This window comes from Rattus norvegicus, chromosome 7 (genome assembly GCF_021556685.1).
Source record: "Rattus norvegicus strain SHRSP/BbbUtx chromosome 7, alternate assembly SHRSP_T2T, whole genome shotgun sequence".
NCBI lineage: Eukaryota > Metazoa > Chordata > Mammalia > Rodentia > Muridae > Rattus > Rattus norvegicus.
The window spans coordinates 45,111,546-45,124,692 of record NC_141540.1 but is presented as its reverse complement, the minus strand read 5'-3'; the positions used below and the strand labels follow the sequence as shown (position 1 = coordinate 45,124,692).

Below are 13,147 nucleotides of genomic sequence, written 5' to 3'. Positions count from 1 at the left end.
AGCCCTCTACCAAGTGAGCTATGTCCTCAGTCTGATACATTTTAACAATTACAAAGAAAGATACAACAAGGTAACAAGGCAGTGCTGGCAACGGTACAGTAAAAGGAACAACCGCTTCAAGGTTAGAGGCTAGAGATGACATTAAGTTTGCTAATCAGCTAACTTTAAAATCATCAGCGTCTGTGCCAGAATGAACTGAATTTTATTTATTGATCTTTTAGGTTCATCACTTTTTTATTGGACTATTTTTTTTATTTATTTACATTTCAAATGTTATCCTCTTTCCCGGTTTCAGTCCATAAACTCCCTATCCCATCCCCCTCTCCCTTCTTCTGTGAGGGTGTTCCCCCACCCATCCACCCCTCCTTCCTGCCTCCCCATCCTAACATTCCCCTAACACTGGGGTGGGAGGGGTCGAGCCTTGGCAGGACCAAGGGCTTCTCGTGCTATTGGTGCCCAACAAGGCCATCCTCTGCTACATATGCAGCTGGAGCCCTGGGTCTATCCATGTGTACTCTTTGGGTGGTGGTTTAGTCCCTGGTAGCTCTGGTTGAGTGGTATTGTGTTCTTATGGGGTTGCAAACCTCTGCAGTCCTTTCTCCAACTCCTCCAATGGGGACCCATTCTCAGTTCAATGGTTGGCTGCCATGGACTGAATTTTAAATTTATGAGAGAGTGTGATGGAAATTAGTGAGTGTGAACATGTCCGCTTCTTCCACTTCTGAACTTCTACCAAATGATATATGACTTTTATTTTTGGTTGTGAGCCTAGCCTTTAACGACTGAGCCATCTCTACAGCCTGATACATGACTTTTTGATAAGCTCTGTAATTCTTCAAGTCTGAGAACTTTGCAAATATAAGCCTTCTGGTTTCCCTTTTAATTTTACATTCCGTTTTTACTTTGTTTCACATCTTACATTTTTACAATAAATAGTCAAGAGAAACTGTAAAGTAAGCTGAGCACTCTACTAAGTCGTTTCTTCTGCAAAAATATCCTAATTTACCCTCTGGAGTTCTGCCTTCCGCAGTCTCAATGAGGTCCCTTGAGAAGACATAAGACTGTCCTTAACCACACATGCCTCTTTCAGCACTGTGATCCTGGCCAGTTATGTGGTTTCTAAAACTGCTGTGTCCTATAGCTAGTCACTCCTTTTGAGTCATGTGTAGAATTGCCCTTAACACTGCATACACAGAAAGACAGGGTTTTTTTTATAGCATTTACTCCCAACAGTGCCTGTCCATTACACAGCTTATCTCAACCATCTCAGTTAATTTAAAATAATACAGATAACAGTGGTAATATTGAGTAACAGACATGAAGGTGATACATTTTGGAAAGAACCCCATGGAAGAGACACCACTGCTGTATCATACAGATGAAGTAGCTGTGCCACAGAGGGCTGTCCAGTGTTATGTTGGCAAGTGTGTGTGGCAGGCTGAGATTTTAACCTACTCTAAGATGTAGCGCTGATCTTTACCTTTTGTTAATTTTACTTCCAACACATAAAGATGCCTCTTAGCCAAGAACAGGGAAAGGACAACCTGTGTCTGAGATCAGTCCTGTCCTTAATCTCTGCTGCTAAATAAGCCCTAAATTTCTAGTGTTCCCTTAAATTCAGTCAAATTGTATTTGTATAGTATTCTTTTCCTAAAGACAGTGGTGGGCTGCAGTTGAGTCAGCCTTTAAGGACTGAGTGTTAAATTTCATTGTCTATGTGTGTGTGCTATAAACCTCTCACCCACATGAAGAGAGGTGCAACTGACATAACTGATAAATTCACTTAGAGCATAGATATGATATGCAATGGCAAAACAGCCAATGGGAAATCACACCTCATCTTGAAAGAATATAGCTAGTAATGTAGATCGCATTCTATCTTATCTACTTTTTATGTGCTGTCTGGTAGGTCTCGGTTCAGCAAGTGAAACCTCAATAATTTTTATTGGATATTTTCTTTATTTACATTTCAAATGATATCCCCTTTCCTGGTTTCCCCTCCAGACACCCTCCATTCCATCCCCCCCAACCCCCTACCTCCTCCATGAGGGTGCTCTCCCACACACCCACCCACCCACTCCCTCCCACCTCCCGCCCTGGCATTCCCCTACACTGGAGCACCAAGCTTTCACAGGACCAAGGGCCTCTCCTGTCATTAATACCAGACAAGGCCCATCCTCTGCTACATAAGCTGCTGGAGCCATGGGTCCCTTCATGTGTAATCTTTGGCTGGTGGTTTAGTCCCTGGGAGCTTTGGGGTGTCTGGTTGGTTGATATTGTTGTTTTTCCTATGGGTTGCAGACCCCTTTGGCTACCTCAGTTTTTTCTCTAACTCTCCAATGGGGAGTTCTCAGTCCAATGGTTGGCTGTGAGTGTCCGCCTCTGTTATTTGTCAGGCTCTGGCAGAGCCTCTCAGGTTACAACCATATCAGGCTCCTGTCAGCAAGCCCTTCTTGGCATCTGCAATAGTGTCTGGGTTTGGTGACTGCATGTGGGATGGATCCCCAAGTGTGGCAGTCTGTGGAGGGCCTTTCCTTCAGTTTCTGCTCCACATTTTGTCTCCCTCTATATTTCTCCATATTTGTTCCCCCTTCTAAGTAGTACTGAAGCATCCACACTTTTGTCTGTCTTCTTTTTGAGCTCATGTAGTCTGTAAATTTTATCTTGGGTATCCTGAATTTTGGGGCTAATATCCACTTATCAGTGAGTACATATCATGTGTGTTCTTTTGTGATTGGGTTACCTCACTCAGGATGTTATTTTCTAGTTCCATCCATTTGCCTAAGAATTTCATGAAGTCAGGGTTGGGGTAGTCAGTGGTAGAGCGCTTGCCTAGGAAGCACAAGGCCCTGGGTTCGGTCCCCAGCTCCGAAAAAAAGAACCAAAAAAAAAAAAGAATTTCATAAAGTCATTGTTTTTGATAGCTGAGTAATACTCCATTGTGTAGATGTACCACATTTTCTGTATCCATTCCTCTGCTGAAAGACAACTGGGTTCTTTCCAGCTTCTGGCTATTATAAATAAGGCTGCGATGAACATAGTGGAGCACGTGTCTTTTTTATATGTTGGGGCACCTTGTGGGTATATGCCCAAGAGAGATATAGCTGGATCCTCAGGCAGTTCAATGTCCAATTTTCTGAGGAACCTCCAGACTGATTTCCAGAATGGTTGTACCAGTCTGCAACCCCACCAACAATGGAGGAGTGTTCCTCTTTCTCCGCATCCTCGCCAGCATCTGCTGTCACCAGAGTTTTTGATCTTAGCCATTCTCACTAGTGTGAGGTGAAATCTCAGGGTTGTTTTGATTTGCATTTCCCTTATGACTAAAGATGTTGAACATTTCTTTAGGTGTTTCTCAGCCATTCGGCATTCCTCAGCTGTGAACTCTTTGTTTAGCTCTTTACTCCATTTTATTAATAGGGTTATTTGTCTCTCTGGAGTGTCTTTTAAAATATCTAAGCTTTATCTTATCTTGACCCAAAAGACATCATTGTGTATAGGTTACATATGCTTTGTATTAATTTATACTTTATTAGATGTGTCTCTTCATAATTTATAATATTCCCATTTTGAAGTCATAAGTAGTTATATGTACTCAATGAAACAAAGGTAGATAGAATTTTTCATTACTGTACATATGACAATTTAATTATCTAAAGTAAAAAGATTTAAGATTCTGGTTCTGATCAACATAGCATTTGGCAAACAGACTTTGCTACAAATATTGTAGGAATTATCAACTCTACTTGGAATCAACTTATAACTTCTATAGTAGTCAATATTTCTAAAATCAATAGGTAATAGGTAATGTTAATTCAATATTTTAAAATTTATTTATATTCCATTCATTGTCCCTTTCCCTGTCTCTCTCCCACAGTTCCTCATCCCATTCTTTTTCCCCCTTACTTCTAAGAGGGTGGTCACACCCTCACCAAACCTCCCCCTTCTCTGGGGCCTCAAATCTCTTGATGACTAAGATCAATAGATATATTTTTAAAAGCCTTTGGTAGTTGGTTTGTTTGGGACACAAAGGTTAGTATGCTTAAATTTTTGGGCTCCAGTGTGGTGGCATGAGGTGGTGGGACATTTAAGAGGGGAGGACAATGAGAGGGAATAGCATCATAAAACTGCCATTCTCCTGAATAGATTAATTCTCTCTCTTGTGCAAGGGTCAGGTGTTCTGAGATTCATTGAGTTCCCATGAGTGGATTGTTTTAAACATGGGGATGGCATCTCCCCTTGTGCTATTCGTACCTGTACATTCCCTGCCACTTCTCTGCCACATTGTAATGTAGCTGGGAGACCTTCACAGAACATCCATACTGTGTTGTTTAGACCTTCCATCCACTAGATTTATAAGTCAGATCAACCTCTTTTATTAATATACTAAGCAGACTCTGGTACTTTGTAACACCAAACAGACTAGAACAACCGTTTACACACTACCTAGAAATTCAATTCTCTTTCTAGAGTATAGAACTGTTTACAGGTAAAGGAAAACATAACATGAGGGAGTTTTCAGTTCAACATGATTAACTAATATCCAAGATTTTCCAGGGTAGAATTGATGAGAGGTTATGCTACCTTCCTTTGTTAAGTATATGACATTGGTAACATATCAAACTAGAGTCCCGATCTCTGTAAGGAAAGCTTTTACTCCATAAAGAAACATTAACAAATAGTGTACACAGCAAACAAGTTATATTGAATATAAGAAAGAAGTGGGATGTGGCAAACAGGAAACAGGGGAGGGCAAGGAAGATTGGAGGTGCTTATGGAGGAGTGGAGACAGCAGGCTACATTTTAATTACGGTGCTAATTAAAGGCAATGTTTGCACACCGATTTGAAGAAGTAGTTTGTCATAAAGATGTTGAAGAAAGGGCACTTCATGAACATCCCTGCAAACAGGAATGTACTGAGTTGCTCTAGAAAAGGCAAGTAGGGAAACATACAGTTGGGGCAGGGTATGAATGAAGAACCTAGGTGCCAGGGAGCTAAGAGAGTGCATGATCAAGTAACTCCCCGAATTCAAACTCCTACAGGATGCTGACCTCTCTGAACAGGATGAAAAGACACTGGATGATTCTGAGTAGAGTAGTAAAACCTTGATCTAAAACTGTAGGTGCTGTGCTTCGAATAGACAGGAATAGAGCTAAAGCAATGAAATTGGGGGCTGCTGTGACAATGCAGTTATGAGGTAATAATGGTGGCTTGACTCATGGAGAGTCTGCACAGATGATGGCGAAGTCCGACTCTGATCTACCTGCATGGTAGAATTATGTTTCTTCATGGATTAGATGTGGAGCAATGACATAAATTCAGAGAGAGATTCAGGTGTAATAAGCAGCTTTAAGGATGGACTTACAATCATGATGAGAACAGCTATGAGCTGAGCAGGTTTGAGAAAGTGCAGATTAAAATCATGACATCAGTAGTAAGCATGCTAAGTATGAAATGTTTGTAAGAAACGTTAAGAGCTAAAGAAGTAGTTGAATCTAGACAGTGAAGAGCAGTGGGAAAGGAGAAATATAGATCTGGAGAATTCAGAGTCAATGACGCATGAATCACTGAAGCCACAAGTTTGGGACTGGAGAGACAACTCAGTGATTAAGACCATGTCCTGCCCAACCATGAGGACTAGAGTTCAGATCTTAGCATCCATATGGCAAGCTAGAGTACCGTAATGGCTCGAAACTCTAGCTCTGTAGGATGTGACATCCTCCTCTGGCCTCTACTTGTACATAGGTAGGCGCATTCTAACTCACACATGTAATACATGTATTTACACTCACAAAGACATACACAGAAATAAGGTAAATAAACAAATAGGAAAGAATTACTAGTTAGAAAAGGGAAGGGGGACAAACGTGGAGAGAGGGACAAAATAATAATAAAGGGTGACAATGATCAAGAATCATCATGTACATGCCTGACAGTATAGACAACCCCAGTGTCTTGTACAAGTGACGTGCAGTAATAAACATTAAAAGATAAGACTCATGATATTATAAGACGGGGATAGAGAAACAGAGTCAACAACAAACTCCCTGGATTCTACTCATGAGGAGTAACTAGCAATGGCAAGTCACAGCAGATACAGTGCTGAGGACTGCAAGATGCTAAGGAAAAATGTCAAGCCAGGAAGGGATGCCAAATGTGTCCACTTTTCTGAGGTTGAGATTACATAAGGACTCAGATTTGACTAGTGCATTTAACAGTCTGTATACAGTGAGTAGAAGGGCTGAAGAAGCTTGGTTATCAGAAAAGAGAAGAAAGAAGGAAGGAGGGAAGGGAGGAAGGAAGGAGAGAAGAGGGGGGATGGGAGAATATATTTACAGCAAGGATAAACAAATACTTTAAAAGCTACTGCAGTGGGAAGGGTGAGATGATGGGTTGGGAATAAAACACTATTTAGTAACTGAGATGATGACTGTATATTTTTACAATGAAGGAATGTCTTGGCAAGATTAAAACTTGCCTTATTTTGTGCCTGCCTTCACCTGCATACAGACATCAACCCATAGTAGACATCACAAGAATTATTGAGTTAGTGTTCATTTAGTTACCAAGTGGAAAGGTAGACTAGATAAAGGATGATAGTTCATGCTTGTAAGTGTAAGGAAGAGACTAATACAAATGCTAGTAGTGTCGATGAAAATATACAGAATTTCTCTACTCATTCCTTAAGTTCTTCAGTAAGATATTAAGGTCATCATCTAGTAGGAGGTGATGTTGGAATATGGATGAGATTGAAGACAGTACAAAAACATATTCCAGGAGAATAGAGATGTACATGGAGGTCTATCCTAGAGTTTGGATTCATTTGAGGTCTATGGTCAGGAATTTAAACCCCATCAGCAGGATCATTTGTTTTCTACCACCATGTACAGTTTAATGTATTCAGACACAAAAGAGATGGGGAGTCATTTATCAATATTATAGCTGGAAGAATAATTTACTAAAGTTAGTGAATACTAACAGATTAGGAAATGTCTGAAGAATTGGTTGCCAGGGAGACTCATGAAGAGGATATTACAGAGGTGATTGGGGAGTTGAAACATAGAGCACACGTTTTCAAATGGAAATTAGCAAGAATTAATAAAGTGGTTCTAATATGGTGACTAGGAGCTAGGAGTTGCATACTGCTGAAAACAATGAGAGGATATAGCAGAACATAAGCAAAAGAAAAAGATTTTGACTTGACACCAAGAAACAAAACAATGCAAATAGTTAATATCAAATTCTTGCTGGATAGTGTTAGAAACCACCAGAAATTGGCAGCAAGGACCAAGAAAAATCCATCACCTTGCACAAGATTTGAGATTTAGAAGAGAGAGAGATAGAGTAGGGTGGAGGCAACCAAGATTGAAGAATCCTATAGGGGAGGTAGAGTCCTCAAGGAAGACGTTCTTACATAAAAGTGTGAGGATGAGAGGAGGAGAAGGCAGAACTGTGTCGACCAAGGAGAATAATGACGGAAAACAAAGCAAGGACAGGCAAGGACCATTTAAGAGTCTCTTGTGTTGATTAAGGAGAAAAGCCAGAATGAAATTAGCTCTATTCAAAATAAAAAACATGCAAGGGGATGTGTTGAGGCCGGATGGATAGTGTCCTGTGAGGAACTCTCTGCTCCTTTTCAAAGATCCAGGAAGATAGAAGGACACTGGGCATCATCAGTCTGCACATCTCTTTAGTATCTCCTCATTGTGAGCTAAAATGGTTAGGGAAAGGGGTCAGATCCAATGCATGGTATATAGATTGTGACCCTGTTCAGGGAAGCTTACTTCAAGAGTCAGGTTAAGTCATAACTCCTGTTGGAAAAGATGAGACATTCAGAAAGGCCAGCTCTATTTACAACACACGAGAATAATCCATCCGACAACACGACGGCTCTTAGTCCAGAGCTTATTTCAACAGTGGGGTGACCAATGATTGTCATTCACACAGGCACCTCCGTCAGGTTCTTCTCTGAGAAGAAGCAGTTTTGCTTCCTGCTAGTCTTAAAAGGGCTAATGAAATCACTGGAATTAATGACCGGGTAAAAATGAGGCACCGAGAATATTTTCCTCTGTATAAGTCATACTGTTTGTAAACTCAAAAGGTTAACCTAATCAATTACATAGCTTCAGAACTTCCAGTAAGTTACTGCTTAGTTTAACTCTTTAATTTATATGTCTAAACAACCAATCTACTGCACATTATCTATCTATCTATCTGTCTGTCTGTCTGTCTGTCTATCTGTCTGTCTATCTATCTTTTTTTTTTCTCCAGGCATTGCAAAGCAAAAAAAAAATTGTGTTCCCCCATCTCCAGATGCTGACAGTCTAGTGACTAAGAGAAAAAATAATAGAAGTATTGCATGGAAGGGGTGTATTATGAGGCCAAACATTTCCCAAATATGTAATAGAAGGGCATAAGTTAAAAGCAACCTACTTGTTGAGGTTATATCAAACTAATTTTTTTCAATTCCCAAAGGACTGATATCATCTTCTGCTCATATCTAGGACCAGAGAAATGTGGTGAAGCCTAACAGAATCAGGTTGCTACAGCATCAGAAAAACCTTGAAGAGACTAATTTCTCCAAAAAGGTTTTATTAAATATGAGGTCTTTTGTGTTATGCGAAGAATCTATTCTGTCTCACCATGAAATAACATTTCAGCATCACAGTAGGTAGGTGCTCTGACAGAACAGAGACGCCTACCCCAAAGCATGTCTTTGCTCTCTGTACCTATGAAAGATTCCTGCACGTCTCACATTGTATGCAAATGTGTCACCCTAGGCCGCTACTCCAAGACCACACTATAATTATACATAGACATGCTCCCTAGTATTCTTAAAGATATACTCACTGCTACTTGGTGGCAAAAATAATCCATTGATATTTCGGGGTTTGCTGTGGTAAAAGATACAACTGATCTTCACACAACCAAGAGGTTGGGTTTCCCAGAAGCATGAAATGCTGCAGTTTTGCTAGGAAAAGGAAGTGGGGGAGAAAATACATTTAGGTATTCAATAAATGCATGCTGGTGTGATGTGACGAGAACAGCTTTAATTGCAAACTTAAGATTGTCGTGTTTCTTACATTTTGCCACCACTAAGCTTTGCTATTAAAAAAAAAAATAAAAGTCTTTTTCCCCCTGACACATTTAGAAAGAGCAAAGTGAAAAACACTTAAAATTTTTGAGGAAGAACTACTTCCTTATTTTGCTGTAAAGGTTTAATTCAACGATGGAGGAAAGAAAGTTAGTTTAAAGCAAATGATCAGCCATTTTACCTGCATTTCCATGTGTCTAAATCTGCAAAGTGGGTCTAAACATTTTCTCTCTCTCCATAATGAGCACACAGTGTCACTGCCAAGGGCTTCTTCACAGTGTCGGAATCGGCACTGGGAACCCTAAGAAATGAACAGTGCACAAGACAATATATTAATGTTAGTGCTTAATAACAAAATGCTAACCAAGTAAGGAATATGAAGTCCATAATATTGGAATCATGAAGACACACAGTCAATATACATCTGTAAAGACTAAATTGTAGCAACTTTGTCTCTCTTTAGTGACAACGAACATGCTAAGAAAAGGTGCACAAGTTACTCTCAAAATGCTGCTCTTACCATGCAATCAGCCCACATAATTCATTAAGAGCAAAGATGTGAGAATAGAGACTACTCTGATTCCAATAACAGGGAACGTTTATTTTTCTTTCTGGGGAAATCTTGGCAACACTCTAAGAAGTACTAGCCACACTCTGCTCGTGGAGACAATCTCTACCAATCACTAAGACACACAGCATGTGGGGATGCTGCAAGCTGTGTTGATATTGAAGAAGTAGAACCTCAATTGTGTGATACTGTGAAGTTTGAATTAATTATATCACACATAACATACATGTTTTATGTTCTTGAAATATAAAGACAGTTGACTAAATATTTTTATACAGGTGGATTGTGTCAATGGTCTACTATTAGTTGATTTTTTGAATTATAGATTTTTTGTGTATCTATCCACAGTTAGAAGAACTGTTGGCCATTGTCTTGTAGATGGGAGAACTGCAAACAATAGCGATATCCCATTCCATTCCTCCCTCTTTGGCAAATAAGCTATGCCTTTTTTCTACTTCTTTCTTCACTTTCTTCTCCCTTCAAAGATGGAGTTTGTACTCTTAAAGCTGTGAGTTTAGAATCAGGTAAACTGGAATTTATCACCATGGCTTCCCTACTTGTCAATAACCACTCATATTCTGTTTGTTTTTACACTTTAAAAAATAAAATTATATGCTATCATAGGATGTTGTGATAGTCTTGAGATGTAACGCAAAGTGGTTTCTAAATTCTATCTAATCCAATATCATCTTATCTCATCTCGTCTGCCTATCTATCTATCTATCTATCCATCCATCCATCCATCAATCAATCATCTTCTATCTATCTATAATCCTTAGAGGTTACTAGTCATCAATCATTTGGGGAAAAACAGAGAAAGAGACAAAACTCAGTGCTACTTTGAGACAAAATGTCTGTCATCTAAAATTTCTTTGGAAAGGTAACGTGACAGACATGGGTTGAGTTCCCCTGACTAATGAATTAGACTAGAAGTTTCGAGCAGAGCTGAAAGATGCTTAACCAGACAGAGTATCTAGTATTTTTTTTTGTTTATTGTTTATTTTAGGTTCATTTGGGACATGAGCAACAAGAGAGTTCCTACATATATTTGGTTTAACATCCATTAAGACCAATTCAGTTTTCCCACTTTACAAAACTTATAATTTGGTTGATTTGTTTATGTTACACTCTATACCCCTTTACATGGTATTTAGTTACTTTCTATTATTCAGACTTCTGACAGAAAAGAATGCAATAACAGTTTTTTAAGGAAACAGATACTACACAGTGGAGAGTAACCTGAATTCAGCTACTGGATTATGTATGACTGAAACCACATTCACCAAAATAGGCTATATTACAAATACCATTATAGAATGAGCAGAATTAAGAATTTGAAATGAATAATATATGCAAAATGTTATATGAAAACATGAAATTGGCATATAGAATCATGATATCATAGTTTTAAATTAACCCAAATTTCTCACATAAATTCAAGATATTAAAAAATACATAGGCCTTCCCATCAGAGTTAAGGAATCTTTTTATTGCTGTCTCTCCCTTCATTCAACTAAAAAGCTTAAGCATGTGTACTGTAAGTTGTACAATATTTACCTTTATGCATGTGGAATTAACAAAGAAATAGCAGTCATTCCCAACTTCTGCCATTTTCAATCTCTTGCTGCTAATCCAATGACTGTTTTTTTTATAAATATGTACAAATTGCAGGAACGCAAATATAAGAACTATCAGTGTGTAAGGGGGAAAACTTGTTCTTTTCCACAGCCTTTCAGGTTATCAGTACTATTCCTTTAAAACTGACCTCCTGTTGACAGTATATTACACAATAGATAATTCTTAAATAAATTTAAATTAGAAGATACCTTCTCTAGCTTTGCAGAAATGTTGAAAGTGGTTACTAGTAATCACACAAACTCAAACTTCCAGAATTTTCCTCATTGTTACGTAATCCATTGTTTGCTCATCACAAATGACCTCATATGCAACTGTAGGCTACTTCACCTATGTGGATTATTTCCCTTATTCAATATATGTCAAATATACTAAGCATTACTTGTAGATTTTACATTGTTTTTATCTTCTAGTGTTCTGATTAAAGAAATATAATTTTGTGTTTTCAAAATTAAAATCGGGTAAGTATTTAATAAGGATGTTGTTATTTCTATATATGGTCTGGCAGTACAACTAAGGCACATATGATAATATATATGATATGTATATTCCAAGAAAATAGATACAATTGATTAAATACCTGGTATTGTACACTGACTTAGGGTAAAAATCATATGTAGATTTTAACACAGTAATAAACATACATGAAAATAAGTCAGTACCTATTCATCCGGTGCCTTCGTTACATTTCTGTCCATCAAAAGAGAATTCATGTCATCCAATAGCAAATGCTGTATTTCCAGAGTGCTTGAAAACTTGTAGAATTTGTTGAAAAGCTTGTGAAGTCTTCTGATTCCCAGACCAAGACATTTCAATGAGCAGTTTCGAAAGCCTTCATGCTAGCACCTTTCCCATGGGAAACAGTGTAAATGAGGAATATTCATCACAGGGCACCTAGGTTTGGCTGGAGACAACTAAATACACTGGATCAAAGCAGGATTTTAAATTCCTGCAGTCTTTGAATTGAAATCTCAACTGACCAAGACACACACCGATCTCCACTTTGAGAAAAATGGTAAATTGCCATGAATTTTTCAAATCCATAGCATAGGTTACTAATCTTGGAAATAAGACTAAATTTAGAAAACGATAATTTGCTTATAACCCAAAGGATTGCAGCAGTGTTGAAAGTAAAGGAGCAGATGAAGTTTCAGCAAAGCCCTTGGACATGTTGATGGATATGTAACATAAGCTTTCCCTTCTGGTTTGCTCCTCTCTTCAGCTCTGCACCAGCAAAGTGCCCACCTTAACGGGCAAGTGGAAGGAACACCTCTGAGAAGGCCTCATCCCATCTCCTCCAGGTGAATTCCCCAATTAAGGGTGAAGCTTCATTAGACTGCTTTCCAATACACTTACCAAACTGAGTTAAGAGAATTCTCACAGGAAAAGCTATGAAAAGTGCTTTTACCTCCTGAGAGCTGATGGCACAGCAAAATCAAAATCAGCTCCAAAACACAAAAGGGATTAACAAAAATATTAAAAAATATATAAAATTAAAAAAACTCCTTCATCGTGTAACTTTTGTCAGTCTAGAACACCCCAAACTGCCCCCCTTTCCTCTTTTTCCTTTTCCTATCAGTTCCTTTTACTTTCCACTGTTACCTCACTTCCTTCTGGATGCCGATTTCATTTTAGTCTTATACAGAAAGCTATAATTCTACTTGAGAAGAATTTTTTTTGACTCCCTATAATTAAAATGAAATATTTATCTTCGAAAATAGGCCCAGAAATACTGTATTGTGCTGGTCAAGATAGATTCACATGGAGTTTCCTCTTGGTGTGTACTAAATTAAGAACACATCGGAGAAGAAAAAAAATTCTTTTCAATGTATTATCCTGTAGTACCCCT

At 38.5% G+C, this 13,147-nt stretch overlaps 1 protein-coding gene across 6 annotated transcripts in view; it reads right to left on the bottom strand.

Annotated features, from left to right (window-relative positions):
• Positions 1 to 13,147, bottom strand: part of Zc3h11d (zinc finger CCCH-type containing 11D) — a 37,433-nt gene that overhangs the window by 20,538 nt on the left and 3,748 nt on the right. For 2 of the 6 annotated variants that reach the window (XM_087558607.1, XM_087558608.1), the window contains exons 2-4: positions 11,961 to 12,144; positions 9,277 to 9,396; positions 8,852 to 8,972 (exon numbers count right to left, since the gene is read on the bottom strand). In XM_087558607.1, coding sequence (XP_087414733.1) covers positions 8,852 to 8,972; positions 9,277 to 9,288 — 133 coding nt within the window. In that variant the 5' untranslated portion in view covers positions 9,289 to 9,396; positions 11,961 to 12,144. 6 annotated transcript variants of the gene reach the window in all.